Source organism: Neopsephotus bourkii, unplaced genomic scaffold (assembly GCF_033783945.1).
Source record: "Neopsephotus bourkii isolate Nb327-2 ecotype Australia unplaced genomic scaffold, CSIRO-AGI_Nbou_v1 NB_1820, whole genome shotgun sequence".
Taxonomy (NCBI): Eukaryota; Metazoa; Chordata; class Aves; order Psittaciformes; family Psittacidae; genus Neopsephotus; species Neopsephotus bourkii.
In genome coordinates, this window is record NW_026902293.1 from 6,814,336 (window position 1) to 6,841,102 (window position 26,767).

The window sequence follows — 26,767 nt, forward strand, 5'->3', positions numbered from 1 at the left end:
CACAGGGATAAGGAGTATCTGGGAACTGCAGGTGTCCAGGATGGGCTACAGTTAAACTAACTGATAAGTAGGAGGATAGGAGGATTATTATGTCTCTGGTGCTAACGAACCAATTAAACTGGTATGAACATCTACTGCGCGTGCTTCAAAGGCTGCCAGAAGTGATGAAGATTGTTGGAAGAAGTAAACGACCCTCAGAGATGACCACCACAATTCTCTACGCATGCGGGGACCTTTCTGGAAAATGATGTAATCCATATGTAGCCTCATGATATGTATGTATGCCCAGGGACTATAAAAGGATGGCTTGTGTGGCAACTGGGGGACACACGTTAGGAGGAGCTATCCCCTGTGTCTCCCGGCGCCGCAATAAAGAATACCTGCTTGTCAGCTTGAAAACTTCGTTGGCGAGTTTGTTCCTGGAGTTTTCTCCGAATCAGATTCCAAATGAACTAGATACTCGTGGCTGAACACTTTTCTAAATGCAGAATCTTTATGAAAGAGAGATTGAAAATTAAGCATTCTCTCTGAAGGACATAGCAAGGAAATAATAGCTAAATTTGTCTCCTGATGAACATAATGAGAAGCATTTTAGTTAGAACAGAAATTAAGATTCATTTCATCTAAATGAAGGAAGGAGAGAGAGCAAATAGAGAAATCCTGGACAAGTAAATTAAATTTGCCTAGCTGGTCTAACAGACACTGCCAGCTGGCCTGAATTTAGGTTTGTTGGTTTTTTTTTTTTCTTTTCCAGTACTGTGCTCTTTCTGTGAGTGTAAATTTGTTGTTTCTTTCGACTTTTCACACAGTATAATCAGTGTTTATCAGAGGTAATGTTCTGAAATTGAAAATTATGTGTCTTGATAGACTATGTGTACTGAGCCTTTGCTCACTGAGCTGGACAGCTGGTTGATTCTGCTCTCTTCATCCTCTGCAAATGCAGACAACGTGTATCTGCAGTGATCAGAGGTGGAGCCTTTTCTTTCGCTCTTCATCACTGATAGGAAGCCAGCCCAAGACTACAACTTGTACAGCTTGTAGCTGGAATATAAACCCTGACCACCCAATGACTATTTGGCATGTTGTCTTTTTTAACAGTGTATTCCCTGTCTGGAATATGAGAAGCCAAAAAGGAGACGTTTATTGTCTGAAAGGCAAATGTGGAAGGAATTAGTTAGTACTAATGGATTCAGTGTGGATTTGGCTCTTTGGATAATGATGGGAGAAACAAGAAGGCAGCTGTAACTGGTCTGTAGCCCAAAAGCTTCCCTTTCACATCACAAATATGTTGGTTTCAAGTGATCTTGGAAGTAGATAGAGATTCCTAGAAGAAAAGTGGTTAAAATGTAGTGTGTGAAAAATGGAGAGCATTATATAGAGCAAATGGTATTTTTTTTTTGCCCTATTTATTTTTCTCAGCCATGATTTTCTGTCTTCACGTTTCTATGATGCCTTGCTTGTGTGTTTATAAAGGTTTGTGAGTAGAGCTGTGATATACCTGGTGGGGTAGCAGGGCTCTTCCTTTTCAAGCATCCTCTTTAGTTTGCACCTCAGGTACTTGTACTCATCCAAACACAAATTTTCTCAAAATGCCTTCTTTACAGTTGGTGGGAGACCAGTAGTTTAGCCTGGTGCTGTGGGGTTGCACTCTGAAGCACCATCCCCTCTGTTTAAGAGTCCAGTTTCTTAGGAATTTGGTTTTCCAGGGTTGAAAATCTGTGTCCCAGTTGTGCTCCCAGTCTACTTCAGTAAAGCAAACAGTTTCTAAGAAAGCTCTTAAATTTCATTTCTTGAAATTTTCTTAACACCACTCCCCGCTTGTTGGTATTTCTGTGTATGACAAAATCTAATTATACTCTTCTTTTCTCTGTGTATTTTGCTTATCTCACTTTCTAGTCACATTCTCCTCTCCATAGATTGCACTGTTTCCCACAGTTCTGTTTGCTTACACTTACAATAGAAACTGACAAAAGCTGGCTTGTCACTTTGTACCTGGAATAAGCCAGGAATCATAGAATCATTTAGGTTGGAAAAGACCCTTAATATCTTTAACTGTTAACCTAACACTGCCAGTACCCATATCCCTAGGCACTGCATCTACATGTCTTTTAAGCACCCCCAGAGATGGTGACTCAGTCACTTCCATGGGCAGCATGTTCCTGTGCTTGACAACCTTTTCAGTGAAGAATTTTTTTCTAATATCCAACCAAACCTCTCGTGGCACAACTTGAGGCCATTTGCTCTTGTCCTATTGCTTGTTACTTGAGAGAAGAGACCAACACCCTCCATGCTACAGCCTCCTTTCAGGTAGTTGTAGAGAGTAGGTCTCCTGTAGAGAGGAGTTGTAGAGAGGACAAGGTCTCCCCTGAGCCTCCTTTTCTCCAGGCTAAACAACCCTCAGCTGTTCCTCATCAGACTTGTGCTCCAGACCCTTCACCAGCTTTGTTGCCCTTCTCTGGACCCACTCCAGAACCACAATGTCTTCCCTGTAGTGAGGAGCCCAAAACTGAGCATAGTCTTCGAAGTGCAGCCTCACCAGGGCCGAGTACAAAGGAGGGGTTTACTGAGTTGCTTACGCATGAAATATGAGTTACCCATGGTAAGCTCAGAGCTCCATGGTGTTAAAATTTTCTGCTCTGCACTTTGGTTTGCCCAAGTTGTGGAAGGTGAGAATATTATCAGGTATGCTCTTTGAGGATTTAAAATCATGATACTGTCATGAAGGTTTTCCCTTGTTATGATTAAGCCTTTCTCTAACTACTAATGACACTGTAGTGATTTTATCACTAACAGATGTTAGGATACATCATTTAAAATCACTAGGTCTTAGTATGAGCTGAGATGTTAATTGTACTTGGCAACTCGTCATTTATTAAGACTTACCACTTAGTGGAAGAAACATGTAAAACACTTATATTCTTTTTTTTTTATGTGTCAGCAAATAGTTTTCTGCTATTGATACTTTGTACTGTAGAAACAGTTGAATTTGTATGTGTTATAGATATATAGTTTTATATGGTTTTTATACATACATAAAAATGTATTTCTAAACGTGCATATTGTATATATGATAAACACACTATACACATGCTCACCTATATAGTTAACAACCAGATGGCACAGCACAGAATTGTTTTTAAAGAAATATCAAAGTATGTTTGCATATATACTCAAATACATGAAGATATTGTTTATCTATGTCATAAATAGCTGCTCTGTAGTTTGAGCTGAAGAAAAGAATTAGCGACACCAGCTATAACACTTCCTGACCCTGTGTCTCTGTACTGATGTATCATTTGCCATGTTGTTCAGCAATCAGAATAGTTTGGTTTGGAAGGGTCCTTCAAAGCTCATCTGGTCCAACCCCCCTGCAGTGAGCAGAGTCATCTTCAGCTACATCAGGTTGCTCAGAACCACATCCAGCCTGGCTTTAAATATTTCCAGGGATGGCGCATCCACCACCTCTCTGGGGAACCTGTGCCAGGATTTTACTACTGTAAAAATTTCTTCCTAATGTCCAGCCTGAATCTCCCCTCTTTTAATTTTAAACCATCATCCCTCGTCCTTGTCACAGCATGATCTTGAACATCTTGTGATTGATGCAGATCAAGTAGAATTAAATTATATTTCTATCCTCTGTTAAAGGCAGTACAAATTTTTCTATATGCGTGACACAGTGATGAAGAAAATATGAAATACTACTTTTTCTCTGCTATAACGTCAAAGCAAATCCTTTCTAGAGCAAAATCCCAAACTTGCCTTTATTTAATGCCATAACCCAGTTACCTTCCCTATTCCTTTCTCCCCTTCCAATCACTTATTTACTCTTTTTGTATTTTGAAGATGATCAACATATAGGTTTACCCTATGTGTTTCCTGCAACAACAAACCAAGCAAGACTAGAAGCTTGGCTTGCTTTGTATTATTTGCATGTACAAAGTTACTCAGGAATTTGTGTCTTTGCAGGTTTGGAGCCTCCTTTAAATTCAATTCTCAATAGTTCATATTTTCAGGATTTTATGTCTTGGGAATGCATTCATCTTATGAAACATTCTTCTTGTTGAACCCTAAGATGTTTGTTACCTCATTCCAGTGAAAGTTTTCTCTGAGACTGACATTATCTGATATTATTGCATAGGGGGTATCTTACAAAAGTGGAACACAGCAATAATCCCCTGCAGTTTTAATGCCTTTTAGAGTTTCTACCTTTTTTTTTTTTTTTTTAAGCAAGACTTTCCTGCTTCAGCTTAGAGGAATGGTGAGGCAAAACCGGCATCGCATTCGCAGACAAAGGACTATGATTTCATTCTTGTTCATTTCAAATGGATTAGAAGATACTGTCCAAATTGGGCACCATGCCAAGATTGCCATTAACTTTTACAATAAAATATGATTAAGGACCTTAACAAGCATTTAGTAATTAAATGAAGTGCTTTGGAAATTTATATGCTGTCCACAGTTTGTCATGTTCTGTAAAATACTGAAGAAATTCTTATGAAAAGCAATGAAAATAAAGCACTTGAGAAACATCTGGAGTGTTATCTGATTGGGGAGGGGGGGAGATAGTTTCATTTGTAACGGGATGTTTTGGTATTTAAAATTAATGTTGTGTATAGTTAATTTTTGTTTGTTCTTTAGGTTAATGAATAATTGACTGAATTAATGGAGTTATTCCTATAATTGTATGTCCCATTCTTGTGTCCATGCTGCTTTATTTTGTACCCTGAGTTGATCATTTTCCATGTACTCCATTAATGTGTGTACTGTTCTGTATTTGGTTTCTGGTTTCATTTAATGCAGTTGAATTTGCTTAAATAACAGTCCGAAGAGGATGAGAGTGATGAACAGATTTTCTTGTGCCATGTAGGAAAAAACAGTATAGGCTTTCAGTCTGATAATGGTTCAGTGGATGGTAGGGTGATGCTTTGTTTTTTAGCTTTGCTAACAGCGAAAAAGGTTGGACTGCTGCTGAGGAAGCTTTTATGTGCTGTGGCCATTCAAAGTGATTTATGAGTAATTTTCTCTGCAAACCTCTTTTCCTTCCAATAGTCTCCAGCTTCCTCTGACATAGAGTACATTTTGGATCATGCAAGAGGCTTAATGGAATAACAGAGCTAGATTAGTTTTGCTGTGCCTTCTTAGGGGATAAATTCAAACCTTAAATTTGAGAGAAGATGCTTTTCAAAACTGCAAAGCCATAGGAAAGAAAATCTACTAGGATTAAAGGTTCTTGGATTTCTTTTTATCAGCTCATTTATTCCAGATTATTGAAGAATAAACGGATATTCAGATCTGCAATGTGCACCCTTGCCCTTCAAGTATTAACAACATGAATAACTTCTCTCACAGATAAAACCAATAAAAAAGGTGGGAGGGCAACTTTTATCTGTGCATGTTACATGAATCAATGTTTTAGTGACTGCAGGGTCCAGGTGATTCTGTCATTTGAGAGTTAAGATGCAAGGATGTATTCTTTCCAGTGTTCAGTGCATTTCTCTTCCTGTTTTATTGCAACCAAAATTTGGTTACCACACTCCATAGTTCCTGCCTAGGTCAGCTGTGGTCTTTAGTCAGGTCTTCTCCTTGTGCATGGGCAGTGGAGCTGGATCAGTGGAACCCTGAGGTTTCCACTGGGGAATCTGTGTTGCGGTTTTTTGTCTTGCATGTTCCTTAGTTCAGTGGGGTTTCCTCATTTAGTTTTATTTTAACCTTGTTCAGAACTGTTGCAGTGGTAGCTGTTGCCTGGTTCTCACTGAATGCCTCATCTAAGCAGGGAAGCCTTTTCAGTTGCGCCAGCAGATTTTAGGAGCTTTTCAACCAGCAGAATGAATTTTGTGATCGGAGAGTCACAAAGTCCTTTAGTTTGGAAAGGACCTTTAAAGATCATCTGGTCCAACCCTGATGCCATAGGTAGGGGCAATTTCTGTTTTAATTAATTCTGCAGAGGCAGAGAAACTGGTCTTATCATAGAGAGATGTAAGATACTTCCTTGGTCTATGAGATGTTTAATGATAGCTCATCTGTGGTGAGCAATTAATTTGTTTATAAGGTAGAAAGAAGAAAATAAGTCCTGTAGGGTTTCTGAGTTGAAGGAGACAGAAAAGCCCTGTGCTGCCTGTGTGCTCTTTGCTAAAGCTCTTCCTTTCTGGTGCTGAATAAGAGCTTTCCTGTCCTAGGGTAGGATAGCATGGAAGCCCTCTGTTCAGAGTGTTAGCCTCCTTTGTGCCACACAGAAATTAGCCAACCTTTGTCTTTTAAAACAGCACATCGCATTTGTTCATTTTATAGAAACTTCTTTCTAGTACTGTTCATTGATAAGTGAAAGGTTATAGAAGGAACTGGGAGAATGTGTGTTGATGAACTTTAGTACACAGTAGATAAACCCGATACAGTAAGCATGGTTTCTCTATTGCATTTGTGTTCTGCAGGTATATAACAGTTTTCTTCAGCTTTTCCTTTCATGCACTAATTCATTTTCAAAGAAATTGTAAAGAAAGGCAGTTGTTTCTTACTTGCACATGCATGCATGGTGAAGGAATTGCAAATGCCAGTTTGCTTGTATGATGCATATTTGCCCCTTGTAGGGTTTTTGCTTTTTTGTTTCTATTTGTATTGTGAGCTTGTGCATGTTTTCTCTCTCTGTGCTGTGGTTCATGTTTGGGATTCTGGTTTCATATTATTACAGTGAAGTACAGCTAATATAAAAAAAGTTTGTAATGCATTTAGCTGAGGCGTTGTTTACGTAAGGCCAAGTTTCCCAAAGTCAGTATTAAATCTAGACAGTTGCCACAAACGTTTTCATGGTGAAAATCTCTTTCAGATCTTTTTTTTCCTACTAACTAGACATTAAACTTTTGCACTGTACTGTCAGAGGGACAGTTTTTTGTCTCCAGAACAAAAAAATGTTTACTACTTTAAAAGGAAGAGGGATAATGGCTATTTACCCATATCTTATTGCTTGACCCTCTCTTAGCATGAAATAAAGAAAAATAAAAAATCAAATGTTAGGATGGTGTCTAACAGTCACATACATTTGGTTCAGGAGTTCAAGCAACTAACAGGTTTTGCCTTATGTTTGTTCTTTCAGGGCATTCTATCTGGATAAGTCAAACTTGCCTCCAAATTCAACATCTAAAGCAGCTTATATAGATAAGGTAAATAACAATGTTAAGTGTCTAATTAGACTTTGCATGTTACACACTGTGTAATCCTTCTCTGAGGCTTTCTTAATTCCATTGAAAAACTGAATTATTTAAAGTGGGGAGGGGACATGGAAGGGAGGAGCTCTCTTGCAATAATTTGTCCCACCTGTGTTTTTAAGGGTATATTGTGCCATGTGGTTCTGTATTAAAAAGGCTGGAGGGTATCACTGTATTTGAGAAGAGGAGCCATAGCTTTCATTTCCACTGTGCTTTCAGGGCAATGCAATTGCTCCAGGAGCGTGCAGGGGGTGGAAGGGTAGGGTGGGGGGGAAGCAGGTGCAGGTGGAAATTCTTTGTTCTGAAAACTGGAAATGCTGTTCCAAATGAAATACTCCTTCAGCATCCTGCTCTGATGGCTTTGTTCTGAACCTCCTCATTTAGGTTTTCTTCAAATGCCTTCATCTTTCTTTAAACCTCTCTGACTGAGAGATCCCAGGGGCTCTGAAAATTCATTTAATGCTCTCTCCTATTGTTGGAGAGTTAATGCCCATATTGCAGCCCAGTAGCAGAGGGGAAAGAAGTTCCTCAGCTCTTGCCTGTACTGACTTGAAGTGATTGAGCTACTGTGCTTGAGGAATACAGTTGTCATCATCTGAACCCCATGACAGGCTAACATTTTATGTTGGAATCATCCAGCATGGGTGTTAAAAGGCTGATAATTCCCTTTTCTTGGATCCATGCTGGGCTGCATGGGAGGGAAGGAGGACACCCACGGAGGATGCCCCACCCATGAAAGTGTCCGAGGACTTCTTTATTAGGTGGATCATTCATTTTCTGTACAGTAATGCTGGGTTTATTTTAAGTCCAGCTACAAAGTTAACTGATCTTGGTTTGTAGTATGTTTTTGTCACTTCTGTTAATTTATTTTTTCCATGTTGTTAGTCAGGATTAGGAACAAGATATTTACATAAATAAAGGACAGTGTGTCTTAATTACAAGCTGATTTTTCAGTGAGTTAATTAACTAGTCTTGGCATCCCTCCTGTATATGCTTATGGGTGTAGGTTGCCTCTTCATGGCTTCCCTTCTTTGCCAGTACCTTTGACGGAAATGGCAATCTCTTGAGGTGAAAGCACCTCTGTAGGCAGGACTGGGAATGAAACAGGGATGGCAAGAATTTAAGTTTGAAAAAGGTGTCATAGGTTATGTTACAGAAGACTGCTCTGTATCTATGTTACGGAATTTGGCTTTCACTCTCAGCCAGCCTTGCTGTCCCGTCTGCATGTGATGATGTACTTTAAAACAGCATTTCATGTGCTTTCAGAAGCAAGTATTTAAGTTTCTTTTTCTCTTCCTCTCTTGCAGCTGATGAGGCCTCTCAATTGCTTGGATGAACTTTACCGACTCATAGGGTCCTTTATCCGATCCAAGCGCACCGCTGCCTGTGCATACACTGCATGCAGTGCTTCTGGAGTTGGACTGCTCTCAGTGTCATCCGAACTCTGTAGCAGGCTTGGAGCTTGTCACATCATTATGTGCAACAGTGGAGTTCACCGGTATGACAATTTCTTTTCCTCCCTTTGTTTCAGTCAGTTATTCAATCATTGCAGGTTGGAGACTGCTGCTTTTTAGTTCTAGTCTTACACTAAATATCTAATATCTTAGACTGAATAGCTAACACACTTGGAAGATCTGTGGTGTATTTGTAGTGATTAACAGAAAAGACCAATATGATTTTGCCTTGTGGAGTTATAATGGATTATTCCTGTTCAAGTCTGGAAAAGACAGAAACCTTAATTGCTAAAGCACAGAAAGGAAGGTTTCCTATATGAATAACACCTACTGTATTAAACTCTTAATACAGGCAAGAAATTATGAAATTTGTATTTACAAGTATGCTAGGGGAAGTTGTAATAGAGCTTGTTTCAAGAAAAAAATGAAACAGAAGAGAGATGCATTTTTGCAGTTGTACCTCATGCTAACTAGAAGTTCAGTCTATAGATTGAACAACTGGTTCTATAGGCTGAATTATCAGATTATCAGAAACTGAGCTGAGCTGTAATTGACTGATCTTTGTCATCAATGCTAAGAGATTTTAATAGACAAATAGAGATACGACCATAGCGTCATAGAGCTCTCTAGTACTTAATGATATTCATCAAAGGCAGCCATATGTTTATGTTCCAGCTGGGCAGATAACAGTTCTTTTTGGTACATTATACCAAAAAATTGCAAAGATTACAATTAGAGAGGGGGAAGACACGCCATCAAATACTCCAACATAACCAGGAAAGCGATGCTAGGTATCTGATCTTTTTATAACAGTTCCAAACTGTAGATTATAGGTAGCATTATGTTAAAAATGGGCTCCGTAGTTCCTGATTTATGCAAATCCTTATTTTAGCTGGTTTGGTTGCCAGTACATTGTGTTAGAACAAGCATTGCTTTCATCTCATTTTAAGTAATGTCCTTTCTTTAAGAGAGCTTTGGGCTGAAATATAAAAAAGGAAAAAAAAAAAAAAAAAAGAAGGCAAGCAACATAGCTGCAATGCAGATTATCAGGCATGAAAAGCAGGGAATTCCAGATATAGCCAACACAGTTAAGGTGTGTAAAAGCACTGCTTGCCATTTCTTTTAACAGAGTTTGCAGCAGACTATTTGTATTACTCCTCATCAGTGATATCACTGCGTATAATATGCTGTTTCAGTTGCATGTCTTATGTGTTCAGAGAAGACTTTGGGCTTAATTCTGCCTTTTTTTTTTTTTTTTTTTGTAAAGCTGAAAAAGATTACCTCTGGGTTTCATCATGATTTTATGGATTAAGTTCTGAATTGGCCAGTGAATTTGTGCCAAACATTCTTACGGTTTAGGAATAAAGTCAGAGCAATTTTAATAGCCCCAGTGAACTACCACCCACAGTGTGTGGGTCACAAATTATTCAGAATAATTTGGTGACTGAATAAATGGTGGTGTGCTTGATTCTGAATGTGAGCTGATCTTACCTGAGAATAAATTATTCATCGACTTTCTGCTCAAACTTAGGGCTAATTCAAAGGTATAAACTATTAAATGTCTCTTTAAGTATATTTAAAAACCACAAAATACTAGAAAACCAGCATATTCGATTTCAAGACATTTCATGATGACCAGTGGGAATGGTATATAAATGTTATGTGTAGGATTCCCTCTACATGGTAAAGGATTCAAGATCACCTATTTATGTAAAGCAAAGGTGCAAGCCACTTTTCTCCAAAGCCTGACTATTTCTGCTTTAAAGTGAGTCCATTTGGGCTTTTGTGCAAGATACTTTTAATTCACTTGTATGTTAATAATGCCTTTGTGGCTACCATTGCTTCAGAGAGCGAAACATCATCTCTTGGCATTATCAGAGAAATGTTAAGATAGGCCCTCCAGTAGAAAGGAATGCATTACTTGAGATTTTGTAGGTAATCAAAGAGGTTTTGCCCGGAATTTCTAAAAGTTCAGAAGAAAACTCATGTATTTAGAGACTAGAAAGGGTCAATTCTTTTGAAAGGGTCTATTTTTTTTAGAAAGGGCTATTATTTTTTGGAGTGGTAAAAGTTGTGGAAACTGTTTTAACAGTTTCCTGAAGTTACTGTTGTGCATACAACTGGATGAAGAAGTTTTTTTCCTTGGAATTTGAAGTCATATAAAATGACTTTGTGTTCTGCTTTTTTTCTTGCTGGCCTCCCAAGGCCACACCTCTACAGTCCCAGCACTGAGTAGGTTCCAGTTTCTGGCATTCTGAAATTGCTTTTGCCTAGCTAGAAAGGTTGTTTGACTCCAGCCACTAGGCTTGCTGGGTGAATTTTGTTCCCAACATTTCTACTGCTAAATTCTGATGTGCTTTTGTGAACCTACACCCCTTGCTCCTTTGCAAACTGAAACTGTCTTGCAGCACCATGAAATCCTGGGATGAGGACAGAAGAAGGATGAGTAAGATGCTGGATGTGATTGAGTCCCATAGACATACGTTATTTTGCTTGCTGCCTGCAATCTTGAAGGGTTCTTTCTTAGTTTTTTTAAATACTGCTTAATCAGGGCAGAAGATCTTGTGAAATAGTGCTCTTTAAGTTGTAAGTTAGTTCCTTAGAGTTCAAGCTACTGATTTTCAGTAAAAGAGGGTATTTATCTCTGGCTGTATTCAGCAGTTTATTTGTCCTCCTGTGTTCTTAGGGACTAACTGCTGTGAAGTGCGTGATTTTGACCAGCTGCAGAAATCCACATTTTGGAGGCCTAGACCAATTACTCATAACTGTTTTTTAACACTATGCTACAGATATTAAATGAGCTGAAAACTAGTATTATCTACAGATGCTACTAGGCAAGATGGTGGGGGAAAGATGTAAATTGTCCTTGCAAGTTAACCTTTAAAGTATATTCTTCACTTATCACCCTTGCCAGCTTGAAAATTAGGAATAACCAACTCAGAGCAAAGTTTCTGTATGCTTCCTTTAAAAAAAAGCCCTCATTTTACCCTAATTTCTGTGATTGGTCTGTAATGGGGGAAGAGTACAGAGTGCTCTGCTGGTCAGCATCTTTCTTTTCTTCCTGGGAAGTGGGAGCTGAGCAAACCGTATGATCTGTCAGAATTTAGATATATTTAGTAGACTTTAACAAAAGTACATATATGAACCTTCCCTCAATTTATCTGTCTCATAGAGAACTGACTGCAGAGCCCTTTCTATGTTTTCTCAACTTAGGTAGTTTACATATTTTTTTATTTACTTATATGAAATAGAATATATATATATATATATAAGATATATATAAAATATCTATAATGGATTTATTAGGGGTGGTCGGCCACCCCTCCTTCTAACCAGAACCAAATCCCAGATAGCCTGAGTACTGGGTGGCAGTCCAGTGGGGAAGGGACCAAGAACTATGAAACAGCAGCTTTGTCTGCATTGACAGTGATTGCTGATCTCTAGATCAGCAGTCTCTTGGTTTCTGACTTCACTGTGATCCATATTAAATTGCTTTTTACACTGCACTAGGTTAAAACAGCTTGACACAGTTCATATTTCCATCCCAGTATCCAAGATAATGCTGGGGATTTTGAATTGCTGGTGATTGCTTTGCTTTGATTTTTATTATGACAGTATGTTTACCAATTTACATTAGAGCCTGAAACCCTATATCTATTTCAGACAGCAGTTCTTTTCAAGTGTATTTCAATCACTAGAAAAACAAGGTTGGGGGAAAAGTCGCTTTAAGGTTAAGTCCCTTTAACCTTCACTGTCCTAAGTGATGTGCAAATACTACAAACTCCCCTTGGATTATCATAAATGAATATGCCTTGTCAATCAACATCAGGAAGAGAGTACTAAATCAGTCCAAGAAATCAGTAGTTTGCATTTCTGTTTTACCTTTTTTATCATCCATAATTATGTTTCTGCCTGCCAGTCAGCTGTCACCCTGTAAACAATGCTCTGCTTTTCTACTTGTATTTGTTCTGTTTGAAGTTGCAGTCACTCTGTACAGATGTAGGTGATGAAAGGCACTTCTAAATTTTATTGAATCATGATGTTAGCTTCTGCTTGAGGGAGACTGTACTGCACAGACATGTCCTAGTCTCTTTCCATGCCAAAATGAAATTAGGTGCAGCAGCTGCAGAAGTCTATTCAGGGACCATAGGCTTTTCAGGCTCAGAGGAATCATTTAAAGCATCCAAATGAAACAAATCCCAAGTTTATTTAAAATTTTGCGTTTCCTGGAGGATCAAGAGAAAAGAAGTATTCTGTGAACAAAAAAAAACAAAAAAACAAAAAACTAACCAAACAGAAAACACTGTCTTATTTTCTTTTCTGAATTTTAATTTCCCCTCTAGAAAGTCTCTCCTTAGTGTTACCATCCTTCAAGCAGTGGGGTTCTGGCTGGCAGACACTCAGCTGAATGATGAGGCAGGTTTTGCCAAGGGTTGATTATGCTGTCTCCTGGAGCTGGCACAGCTCCTGCAATCCAGCTAAACCTGCTCCATCTTCCACATAGCAAAGCAGAGTAATTCCATAAGCTGTCTGTCATGGCCAGCTGCCTTTCTGTGAATCAAATTAAACAAGGTGAAGAATAGGTACTCTGAATTTACATTTTAGACATTCTATCATAGGAATTCTTCCTTTTAGATTATTTTAGAAAATTTTCCATCAGGAATTTTGTCCTGAACTCAATGACTCTTATGTTACAAACCAAAAGTCTCCTTGAAGTTTTGCAGCTACATTTACGCTGGCATATCGATGGGACTACTTTCAGGAGACAGGTCAGCACAGGATGAAGGACCAGTCCTTGCTCCTTTCCAGCCATCTGGTCTAAACTGTGCTTTTACTCCTTCTACCTTCCCATTTAATCAAGATTCCCTTCTGTTTTTTTAAATGCCAGTTTTATGTCTGCCTATAATTGGTGTATTTTTCTGATACTTTGCCTACTAAGACACAAACTTTCCTTTTTGTAAAATAATTTAGGATAGTAGAGTATTTCGTTCTGTGCTGGTTACAATTTGGAAATGGTTATGTAACTGTCAAATATATGAGAATTTGTCTTAAGACCAACAAGACATTTAGCACTAATAGATTTTCTACAGTGATGATAATTTTTATTTTGATCTATATTTGCCTTTCATAGTTAATCTGGTATATTTTTGCTTTGTTATCTCTGCATGTGAAGGACTATAGTCTTAAAGTTCTGCATGTTTCAATTTCTGAGTCACTTTCATGTGAAATGCAATCTGAAAATGGAGAGAAGTGCATAAAATGCACTGAAACAAGTAAGATGGATCTAAGTTGCTACTAATATGGATTTCAAGGTGCTCTTTTTTTTTCCTATTTGAACTCCTTTTAATGTTATGGACATTTAGTAGCAGGGTTGACACACAACTTGATCACTGTCCTCTGTAGAATCATTCTGTCATGCTTCAGTTCCTACAGTACTGTCATATCTTCAGCCCAGGACTTTGGAGAATCTGATTCTTCCTTACAAAAACTGCTACATTACAACAAAACTTTAATAGATCCTCTTGAAATATACAAAAGTAAAAACTTGTCCAAATTTTCTTTAATTTTTGAGGTGTAAAGTGTGAATAATCTGAACTATTACAGGACAGGAAGTAAACCGCAATTTTCCATTAGATTTACTTGCCTGCTTATGTGGAAGGAAGCCTTTAATGTAAAAGACTTTCCACACACAGGAAGAGATAATGGCCAAACATGGGCTTTCAGTTAACTTTAGATTTTTCTTGTTTGTTTTTGCAAGTATGACTGAAATGAGCAAACAAAAAGCATGGGATACTTTAAATCTTTTGGATCCATTTCTACGTGGTACAGTAATTACTTTTTGAAGCATGGTTTATGATTACTGAACCATCAGAATGGAATAAATACAGTTCATGCATAGAGTAATGGCTTTCCATATGTTGGCAAAAATAACAAAGGTTTTGGATTAACCTTCAGTGGATGGGTTCAGTCCAAGGCTGATTTAAAGCAGCAGTCTTGCCACACCGGGAGCATCTCAGCTTCACAAAGTGACTCAGTCTAAGACCCATCTCTCCTGTGAGATGAAATTCTATTTAGCAGCTTCAGTATACAGGCACAGAGAATGCAAGCTTGAACTTTACTTGCATGGAGACATATTCCCACATTAAGAACAGCTTAGAAATTGTGGGAGGGTCTTGAGTTAGGCCTACCTGTACTTATTATGCTGGGGTTTTTTATAGTCCTATATAAATATAGTTTATTTTCTATATAGGTTTATCATGGCTTATTTCCTTTTTTGGGTTACTGTTCAGAATTGGTGTGTATTACCCAGCCATCACAAGTAATTATAGAGAAATATCCCCTCAAAAATGTTTACCCCAAAGTGATTTACTTTAAAACTGAAGTCTTTAATTGTTGCATACACTGGTGTAAATAATAGCTGCTGTATAAGCATTAATTTAAATGACAGCAGAAACGAATACTTAATAGTACAACTGGTTAAAAAGGTGGTCAAATGTAGGTATGGTTAACTTATGATGTATGGAAAGAAAAGCAATTAGTAACAGTGGCATTAAATTACATGTTGATTAGAAGCTTTAAATTTTCATTAGAGTAAGTATAGATGCATCCTTTTTATGTGTTGTTGGGTTTTTTTTTTCTTCCCTTTCACATAGTTAGAACATAATTCATTTTGGCATCTCTGATGGTGGTAACTACTAAGCCAATTTGTTTCAATTCATCATTTCTATTCAGGGCATTTTTCCACAGGATGTTTTGATGCATCTTTGGGTGTAGGATGGCTGGAATCCTAGCTGAAACCTGAAAATGAATTGAATGATTTAGATTCATTTTACTGTGGTAACACAGATACATAGTTTGCCAAATGGCAGCTCTGTAGGTAGCGTACATGAGCTCAAATTATTTTTCTTTTCAGGTGGCATCAAACAAGCTGTCATGAAATAATTTATTTCTTAGAAAATTTCAATCTGTTGTCCCCTTTTACAACTCAATTTTTCACTGTACGTGCGTGTCTATCCAATCGATTTGCAGCCCTTTAGTAAAAATCACACTAAATCAGAAACAAATGGGCTGTTGGTGACAGAAGATGGTTTAACCTCTTTTGTTCAGGATGGTCTGATCCAGAAGATGTTTGAAAGTTTGTATTTAGTCTTCACATCAATACTGTCATGACTGATGGGAGACTGGGAATAGCAGGCAGGGGTTACGAGCAGCTGCAGCCCCTTCTGTTTCTTGGAAACCAAATGGGTGAAATGAAGAATTCTCAGCCCAGTTGTGCTGGGAAAGCCAAACGTCTGTGCTGCCTTGCTGCTGTAATCTGTCAAGGCAGGGAATTTGTGATTATAACTGGCATAAATTCTGAGATTATGAATTTGGATATTTTGTTTTTCTGGCATAAAAGAAGGGATGAGAGGAAAAGAGAGGGAATGAAAATTGATCTTGGTTTGTTTGCACTGTAAAATACACAGATTCGGGATTTATGCTTCTTGTAACAGAATGTTAAGAACATTAAAGGAGTTTTCTTCTGTAATATTTTCCATGTTTAGTTGTCTGGGCTGATTGCATTCAAGTGACCAGAAGCTTTCAGTGGTCGGACCTGCTTCCAAATTGCTTTGCAAATGTTAATGCCACCTGCTTGTCAGCTGTCAAAATACAGAAGGGTGGATTATTACATATTGTGCATATTTGCTGACAGTCTTTTATATTGAACCTTGCTCAAACCACCAAAACAGTCTTATTATATGAGGATTTTCCATCTTTCATATTGTTTCGTAAAACTGTAGAGGTTGTGTTCGTTTAAACCTGCATTTGCTTGATTTCCCTATGCTTGGCAGCCCTATTGCTGAGGTACTTCCAGTTATGATATTGTTGCCATCTGATGTTTTATGTGTGCGTCTGTTTCTTTCACAGCTGTTTTGCAGGGTAACTTGATTTGTGGTAACAGATACATATATTCAGATTCAAAACCATATTTGAAGAACTAGGAGAAAGCACCCGCATGTGAATGCATGTTTATTAGTGAATCAGTTCAGCATAGCACCGTGAAAGGTTTCTATAATCAGTTTTATTTCACTGACCTAGTACTCAACAAAAAAGAAGCTATTTGAGTGTTGTTGGTTTCAGTATTTAGAAAGTAGTAACTTTATTTCATAGTCACATGACAAAAGCCATAACCAGTAATCTACATTAAATTCTGACATTCATCAGACCTTTACGTGCCTTAAAAGAAACACAAAATTTAGTGATATTAAATTACATCTCTAATAAAATAGGATATTGAAATGCGATCAAGTCACTGATGCTGTTTTAACTTCTTTTAATATACGCTAACAAGTAACCATGATTTTAAAAGAAACAGTGGATGTATCTAACCAGCATCACCTCTAATGTAAAAGGTTCCATTAAAGAGGTGTGATAATACTTAACATCATCAGTGCTGGCATCATAAGTGTTAAAAATACTGTCCTTAGAATCACTATTCTTTTTTTGCCTTAAGGTGAGATTTTCAATTTTAGCCTCAGTGTTTTGGGATTGTACTGTAGTTTTTGCCTACCTCTCCAGTAGCCCATTAAACAAATCTTAATTATGCTTTTTACTCTTTGTCTCTGCTTTTTCCACTCTGGTTCTGTCTTCATCTACAAACTTGGCAACCTTATTTCTGAATTGTGGTTGGCATTGTCAAAATGTAGGTGGTTCGTACCATGATCAACAGCCATTTCATCAGGTTTTGGATGGGGAACAGTTTGGCAGCCATTTCTAATTCAAGATTAGTGTTTGCACCTAATTCGTCAAGCTGAGCTTCATTTAGGAAGTTCTTTTGTTAATCTTGATTATCACAGGCAGAATACGATTTTTTCTGTTCTTTCTGGGTTCCAGGAAGACGGGATTTATGGGAAAGTTGGATTACTAACTGGTTGGTTTGAAAGCTGTACTTTGAGCCCATTAGCCTCTATTATACCCACAGGGAGACATTTCCCCCCTTTTTCTGTGGCTTAGATTACACCTGTCAAATTAGATTTCATATACTTTTGCTTTTTCTCATTGTCAATGGGACAAAGTTTCCTTTACAGTCTGGTCCTGATGGTTAGATGTTTAGATTTTGGTGCTGGCAAATACAATGAGCATGTACTTTATTAGTGCAATATTTCACCTTTCAAATACAAGATGAAAACACAGTGTTTAGAATTTCTAGCCTAGTATTTAACTATTATGCACCTTAATCCTTAAATATAAAACCTTAAAGCTTAAATATAACACAAAAGATCAATAGGTTTTTGCTTCAAGGTAACTCTGAGGTCAGTGTACACAACAAACTGTGGAATAAAAATTATTTCATTACCAAGGAAAGTGACTGAGCTTATGAATTTTTAATGAAAGACCATTAATAAAGCTACAGATCAAATTTAGTATCTTCTACACTCACTACTGTGAAACTTTTTACAGTCCATAAATTTACTCAAGTGGTATTTAAAACATGTCAGGGTGGTGATTTTTTTTCAGTAAGAAAATAAGTGCAGACACATTTTTCCTCCTACAGATCTTCTGCTCAGCAAGATGAGTGTTTGATTGAAACATACTGTCTGTTCTGGGTGCATAATATAAACTGTGCAAAATCTTTTGGTCAGGATTTTGCCAAAGGCTACTCAAAAGTATATTTTAACCATGTGTCTCAATTTTATTATTTGAACTTAAAATCTGCGGCTTTTTTCAGGGTCTGCTGAGATAGTGTTGTTTGCTCTAAAACTCATCTTTCTGATTATTGCAGTACTTTGGTTGTGAACAGAAAAATCACCAAGCAGCTTACTGGTGCAGAATGGAGCTGCTGTCACCTTTTGGATGATAGCTGATCTCAAACATGTTATGCTTTAAAAAAATCCCGGTTTCAACTCAGTTTTGTTGTCTTTACCTGTGAGTCTTGTACAGCTTTGGTTGTGATTGCATGAGAAACCAGCTATCTGTCCTTGTCCTCGCAATGACAACTGAAATCAGGTGGCATGTCCAAAATGAGTTTTCCTACTGCTGCTTGTCTGGTGTCATGACAGGTTGTCCTACAGCAAGATCTTTAGCTCTGAAACTTTCCCAGTTGCTGTGACAAAGCAATTACAACCTTTTCGTTAGGATGTGGTACCATGATGAGTTTTTGTCCTCAAGTGTTTACTTGAAGAATATTGGCAAAGTAGCAGGAGATGGTTCGTTTGAAGGAATGCCTTATTTATTTACTTTTTTGAAAGGGGTAAATGTCTCTTGATTTTGGACTGAACTGCACTAACGTTCCATGAGAATAACCAGGCTAAATTAATGGCAAGATGTCAAGATCCTGGTAGCAAGGCTAGGGTCTGCATTAATAGTGGAGGGTGAAAGATAACATGGTGTCGTGGTTTAACCCAACCAAACAGCTTGTTCACTTACTCCCAGTGAGTGGTGCCAGGCTGGAAGCAATCGAGGCCCACGTTAGTCCGCCCCCCCCCCCCCTTCCCCAGGGGCTGCCGCCCCCTTTCCCCGCTCCCAGAGGGGTGGGGAGGAGAATCGAAGGAATGCAACTCCCACGGGCTGAGATAAGAACAACTAGTGTACAATACGAATCACCACCGCTACCACCAATGACAACAATGATAAGAGAAAATAGCAAAGGAAAGGAGTACAATACCACGCGCCGAACCACCAGTCCGACCCACCGACCCCCTGTCCTTCCGGGTACCTCCCAGTTCCCCCCTGGGCATGACGTGTTGTGGTATGGAATACCTCTTTGGTCAGTTTGGGTCAGGTGTTCTGTCTCTGCTTCCTCCCGGCTTCCCCTCCTCCCTGGCAGAGCATGAGACTCACAAAGTCCTTGGCCAAACCAAAACATCATTTTTATCAGCTTTGTTCCCAGCCCGAAAGTCAAAACACAGTACTGCACCAGCTACCAAGAAGGAGAAAAAATGACTGCTGCTGCTAAACCCAGGACACATAGGTATAGCTTTGCAGCTAATGCTTGTAACACAGAGAATGATTTACAGATTAAAGATCGTGTTTAGACTATCATAGCAACACGCCTAATGAAAATTGGAAAGAGCGCTCATTGTGACTTCCTGGTTTCAGGCATTTTTGCAATTACTAAACAGGGACCTGTATACACCAAATTGAAAACAACAGAAGGAAGGAAATTTCCACATACCCAGGACACATGGGCATAACCACATGGAAAAGGATTTATACACTTACAAAAAATTATCCTTGGGTTGTCACTCTCTCGTGCTTTTGCCAAGCCACAGTTGGATTGTCTTTTACAAGGCAAATGCCTTTGGTTGTAAGTCAGCTGGAACACTTGCTACACTCAAAATCTTTTTACTTACGACACATTTTAGCATTCAAGCCAATGCCTGCATGGGTGGGAGAGAGTTAAGGATCAGGTCTACTATGTAATCATTGAAAACCTTTTATAAAAAGCTAATTGATCTAAAAGCAATTATTTTAAGGAGATCACTGCTAGCAGATAGCTGACGTACTGTCTTTCATTGTAGCTGCACTCTGAGTGTTACCTTGGAACAGGCGATCATATTGGCTCGGAGCCATGGGCTACCTCCTCGCTATATCATGCAAGCTACAGATGTCATGCGCAAACAGGTAAGGTGCTTACTGTGGGTAAGAACTGATGCTTCCAAACAAGATATGTTATCATCAAACAAGAATGACTTGAATTGAATGACAAGAATTTTTTAACCTCCATCTTAGTGTTGTGAGTTTTCATAATTTGGGTATCTTGTTGGATTTATTAATTCTCTTTCTTTCTTGTTGACTGAAAGGTGTGTTTTTAAATAATGGAATGGGCTGTTTTTAACTGACTTGCTTTCTCTATATGTGTAAATGGATCATAATTTTCACAGGGTTATGATTTTATTTTATGATATTTGTATAGGAACTGCTATGGCATCACCTTACATGAGAATAGTCAGTTGAGTAAGACAGTCTTAATTTCAGTACATATCCATAAAAGTAACTCTAGGTTATTGAGTATTGTTAATAAAAAATGACTCATGTACTGAATGAAGGGGAAGTGTAGGAGGGAAGGAGAGAAATACATACTGCAGTTCTCAACTTTCCAGGCAAGATTTCTGAGAACAATGTGCATATTTCAAAATAGTGTTTTTTCACTCTTTGGTCATAATAAAATATTAGGATTTAGAGGCTGTTGTGGGTAGATAACCACCTCAACATGAACTCCTAGTGCTAAGATATAACAAAAAATGCTGGATTAAAAGGCAATATCAACTGAAGGCAGGGGATACACTCTGCTCTATCTGCACCACATTTCCTAGAATATTTTCTTATCAGATACTTTCAAAAGGATGTTTGGAATCTTGGAAGGAGTTCAGAGGAGGAGTACGAATGATCCAGAGGTGGTTAGACAAGGCTTATGAAGTGAAGATTAAAGAGCTCAACCTATGCAATTGAGCAAAGAGCAGTTGAGTGGGGATTTAATCACTCTTGTGTGAATATGGAACATATATCCCAGCCTGTGGTAGCTTTCAACCTTATGACAAACGCATAAACAAGGTACAGGATGCACTCAATTTTGAAGTGGAAAAAAAAGATAACTAAATATCAGAACAATTAATCACAGATAAGGCACGATTTATGAATTCTGGTGTTTAGTTTGAATCTAGTTTTATTATTTTCATTAATTTTGCTCCATATTCCGTGCAGCAGTCACAGTTGAGTTATGAAAATGATTAACCAGCTGCATTTTAATTCTAAATTGCTGTAAACAAAAATACACATGTACTAGATCAAGCCCTTAGTCTGTTAAAGCAATTTTGTAGGTACCCTCAAGCTATAGATTCTGATTATATGTAAGTGCTTCTGCCTAACATGGGTGCATCAAAGTGATTATGCTCATTCCTTTCCATATTGAACTTCCACATTATTTGGTGTACAAAGTAAGTTTCTGTGGTTAATAAATACCCTCATAGTTCTTGATTCAGAATGTGTAGGTCTGCTAAAGTTAAAGAGCTTTAACTTGACTTGAAAGCTACTGCTGTATAAGGATAAACTTGCATGTATAGGTTGATATGTCTGCTCCTGACGTTCTAGACAAAAGTCAGATCTGGGTATTTTGCAATCAAAAGCTGTGGACATAGAGTTTTACATATGTCTGCCTGCAGGATGTATTCTGTCAAGGGGTACATTTTCAGTATACAGTTAAAAAATGCTGATTCATTTGTGGTTCTACAGTTTATTAAATGAAAATGAAAGACAAAATAAAAGTAACTTGCATGGTTTTGAGTGGCTGCACTTGCTCAAATAGAGATGTAGAAAGAAGCCGCCAGCGAGTCTACATTCTTTGAAGTAAAACAGCAGGTGATCAATAGCTGTTAAAGATACCAGTATCTCAATACCACCCACAGACACTGCAAGAAAGTCTGCTAGTATATCAAGCCAGACTTTTCACACATTCTTCCTCTTGCAGGAAATCACTGCTGCAATTAATAGAGTAATAATCTTTTGTTGTAATTTTAAATCAGTCTTGGAGTTCTGGAGTAGAAATATAACCTTCCATTAAATTCTAAATGTTTTTGAGTAATTATAACAATGCACTATGGTATTTTTTAGAAAACAGTTCCAGATTTAATGTTGAAATTATCTGTAGGATGTAACTGTCAGGAGCATAATGCAGGCCATAAAACTTGCAGGGAGCACAGAGAAAGCTTCTTGGGGTTCGTTGCAAAACACTTAGTTAAGGGCAAAAGGCTTTCTTCCTGGCTTAATATTAAAAAAAAACAAACAACGAAACAAAAAGCTTTGTTAGCCTATTTTTGCCCTGAATCTTTTGTGGTATAAAGAGATTAGCCACAAGCAAGTGCAAATGAAAGAACATCTATTCCATCTGTTATTCTGGAGAAGGCTGCAACATTGCCTCCTAGTAGCATCAGCTTTCCAGAAGGAAAAATTATCTCTGCTCAAAGCAGGTACCTCTTCCAGCTTAGGGCACCAGTACTGAATAACTTAAAAGACACCTGATTGAGTGGATGACCTCAGAAACTGTTTTGTGTTTGGTTGTTGTTTTTTTCTTGTAAATTGAATGAAGTTATGATCATGTTTATGACAACTCAGAATAGCCCCCATGATAGTGTTGGATAGATTTTCAAAGTAGTTGCCCTGTTAGTTTTAATGAGGCATTTACAAGCACCTGCTCTATGAGAACTACAGAAAAGAGACCAACTTGTGAGGGTTGGTATGAGCTTGGGTCTGTGGCACAGTTTTTGTTAACTGGTTTCTGCTTTTTATCTGCTTATCTAGTCTAGCTGGATTTATAAAATATTTTGAGAAAAAGCCCCAGCTATCTTCTTGTAATTTTATTTACTTGTGTATGTTTATTCATGTAAACATCTGTACCCACAAAATACTATGTAAAACATCATGACAGGATGTGTCTTCAGGATGCAGCAAAGCATGGAAAGGACAGAGACCTAGCTAGGAAAGGAGCTGCAGGAGGGTACAGGGCTCTGAGGAAGAAAGGTAACTAAAAAACTGATACACAGAAAAGACTAGGAGAGAATTTGTCTTGCCTTTTAAGTAAATAATAGTTTTTCCATGCTTTTCCATGAGTATAATAACAGCACTACATTTTAAATAATTCTCATGAGAATTGCACTGATTTAGAGCTCTCTACGCATGGCATAAAGAAAATCTGTTTTCTTTATGTGACTTTCTTGCTAACTTTAAATTAGTGTGTAGTTTGAAAATAAACCTGTCATTTCTTCTCATGGCAGTGTAACTACTAGTTTGTATGTAAGACTCTAGATTGATGGCGGTGTCTCCTCAGTGCTGCCAGCACCATTCGCCAGTGCTCTAGCTAAAGTGGTATGCAGAGGTAAGCATTCTGGAGCTGCATAGCACGACTGTCCCTTACACCTATGCGAGACACTGTCAATATTTACATTGCTATAGCTTTAAGAATGGTATTGGAGAAGCATAAATTAACAGTGTATTGGAATATAAATAATATAATGGTGCTCAGTGGAGACAAAGATGTCATGTAGCAAGTTGCTGGTAATTCTTGGGGGCTTTTCCTCAAAAGAAATAAGAAGCTGGTGGTTGTTAGTAAGGTCTAATTTGTTACCCTGCTAAACAACATGGCTGTATAAAGATAGACTCCTTTTAAAATCAATGCATTTGATTTACTACATGAGCAGGATACTAAAATTAATATGTCTAGTGAATGAAGCAAGTAAAAATAGGGTGATTTTATTTCAGAGGTAGTCACAGCAATGACATTCGGGATCTACATGTAATTAATTTAGATAGTTTTCCCATGTATATGTATATTCTGGCTCAGTTATGTTAATCATATGCTAGTCTCAGCAGTCTGTCATGTTGGGGGTTCTTTATTTATTCCCCCTCCCCCCCCCCCCCTTTCAGTTCAAGTGTCCTGTTTTCCATCCAGCATACTGTAGTCTGAGAGATCAGATTTTACTCCCCTTTTTAGCAGTAGACTTGTAGTATTTTGGATGTTTCCAGACACAGGACTTCAGTCATGTCTTTGGGCTACCTGTTCCAGTGCTTCACCATCCTTATTGGTGTATTTCTTCCTTATATCCAGTCCGAATCTACTTTATTTTAGTTCAGAACCATTACCCCTTGTCCTATTGCTACAGGCCCCTTAAAAGGAGCCTGTCTGTCCTGAATTTGATGATCATATCCCTGATAAACCACAACTTGTGTAGACAGAACATCAGTTAATGTGATCTTTCTTTTTTTCAGTTGTGTTTTCTTACCTAATTATTCTACCTGTTCTTTTCTGAACTCTTTTCAAGTTTTTATTAAAGATGAGAAGTGACTGCGAAGAAACACAAAAGGGTCTTTTTAGACATTTCATTACTAAAATGGCAGATGAAAATCAGTGTCGATAACTGTTAAGTGATGCACACTTAAAACAAGGGAAAAAAAACCCCCATAAGTTAACATAGCAACCTTCCAGTATCTGAAGGGGGCCTATAGGGATGCTGGGGTGGACTCTTCATTAGGGACTGTAGTGATAGGACAAGGGGTAATGGGTTAAAACTTAAACAGGGGAACTTTAGATTGGATATAATGATGAAATTCTTTCCTGTTAGGGTGGTAAGGCAGTGGAATAGGTTGCCCAGGGAGGTTGTGAATGCTTCATCCCTGGCAGTGTTCAAGGCCAGGTTGGATGAGGCCTTGGGTGATATGGTTTAGAGCGAGGTCCCTGCTCATGAGAGCAGAATAAAGGGGCAGGATCACATCCTTTGACCTGCTGGTCACACTCCTTTTGATGCAGCCCAGGATCCATGCCTTCTACAAAGATTGGTGACAAAAATCAAGCAAGATGTGTTTGCTTTAAGCCTTGAATGTTAGGTTTTGATGAAGTCTTCCATGTTGATATTTATTTAATGACAAGTGGAAAGATTTTGCCTCTTTTCTGTGTATTTCTCTAAGTTGAGAATGAAAGTACTGCTTTAACTTGTTCCCCACCTTAGAAGAGGCAGGTTGTTTTGGGACATGGACCATATGTATTAATTATAGTCCGTAGTTACATTCATGTAGAAAGTTCAGAAAACTTTCTAACTTGTGTTGGAATAAATGAAGCAGAGTTGTTGTTTTTCTTTCACAGGGTGCAAGAGTACAAAACACAGCCAAGAATTTAGGAGTGAGGGATCGAACTCCACAGTCTGTGCCAAGGTAACTGATTGTTTGTGTCCTAGACCATGATTTTGTCTAGTTTGTGCCAAATTCTGTTCTAGCTGCTCAAAAGCTCTGACAGTAAACATTGATTGCATTGTGCACTAACTGGTAAGATTTGGCTTTAATGTACGTAAAATCAATTACATTCTTAGCCACACAGTTTTACATAATTAGTTGCAGAAGTTCATGCTATGTAGCACTACAAAACACAGCCATTTTTGAAAACTCAAGCCTAGTTAATTACGAAAACACTGGAGTAAGTCTTTCATCACTTGTGATGTTTAGTGGTTTGAGGGAAATATTCATAACTAAATCCATAACCCCATTTTAATGAAATACTGTACTGCATTATCTCAGCAAAATCATGTCCTAGTTGCTTTTAGAGATGATGTAGTCTTTCTTTGTCTCTTTCTGAAACATCCATTAGAAAGAAAAATGCGACTGCTCTGTATTTATCCATCTTTTTTAATGCTGAGATGGATTGCAGGTACCTGAAATGTTTGTTAATAAGCACAACACTTATAAATGAAAATAACCAAACAACAGTGTTCTTATTTTTATCTTACTATATGGATTTATTAATCCAACTCTAATTCAGACTTTCCTTTTTTTTTTTTTAACCAGTTTAAAACATAATGAGTTTTGTTGACTAACGATGCTGTCCATAGACTCATGGAAAGACTGTCTTCTGGATTCTGACATGTCGTGGTTTAAACAAAGTCAGCCATAAATCATGCAGTCCCTCTCTCACTACCCCCCCCCCCCCCCTTTTTCCCTCCCCCTACTCCTGGAGGGAAGGAGAGGAGAATCGAAAAGAATGCAACTCCCACGGGTTGAGATAAGAACAGTTTAGTAACTAAGGTATAACACAAATCACTACTGCTACCACCAATAATAGTAATGATAAAGGAAATAACAAGGGAAGAGAACATAACACCTCGCCACCTGCCGACAGATAACTCGCCCCCCCTGCCCGACTGACAGCTTGTCCAACCCCGCAGTGAACTAGCCCTTACGGGTAACTCCCAGTTACATCCTGGGCATGACGTGCTGTGGTATGGAATACATCTTTGGTCAGTTTGGGTCAGGTGTCCCGTCTCTGCTTCCTCCTGGCTTCCCCTCCTCCCTGCCAGAGCATGAGGCTCACAAAGTCCTTGGTCAGACTAAACATTTGAGCAGTAACTAAAAACATCGGTGTTATCAGCTCTGTTCCCAGGCTGAAAGTCAAAACCGCAGCGCTGCACCAGCTACTAAGAAGGAGAAAAATGACTGCTACTGCTGAACCCAGGACAGGAGCTTTTTCTTACACAATTTGCTCCCTTTTTCTTTGATGTCCCAGCTTCTCCCAGTAGTGAATCATGATACTGCTCATAATTCACTTGTACCTAATCACTGCATGTGGTTCCATGCCTCTGCTGGATCTGACTCTAG

The 26,767-nt window shown here is 38.3% G+C and overlaps 1 protein-coding gene across 3 annotated transcripts in view; it reads left to right on the forward strand.

The window, feature by feature from the left end:
* The window catches only part of PREX2 (phosphatidylinositol-3,4,5-trisphosphate dependent Rac exchange factor 2), a 173,171-nt gene that overhangs the window by 137,737 nt on the left and 8,667 nt on the right, over positions 1-26,767 (forward strand). For all 3 annotated transcript variants that reach the window (XM_061342875.1, XM_061342873.1, XM_061342874.1), the window contains 4 exons: positions 7,088-7,154; positions 8,507-8,697; positions 20,155-20,257; positions 25,266-25,333. In XM_061342875.1, coding sequence (XP_061198859.1) covers positions 7,088-7,154; positions 8,507-8,697; positions 20,155-20,257; positions 25,266-25,333 — 429 coding nt within the window. The remainder of the gene's footprint in view (positions 1-7,087; positions 7,155-8,506; positions 8,698-20,154; positions 20,258-25,265; positions 25,334-26,767) is intronic.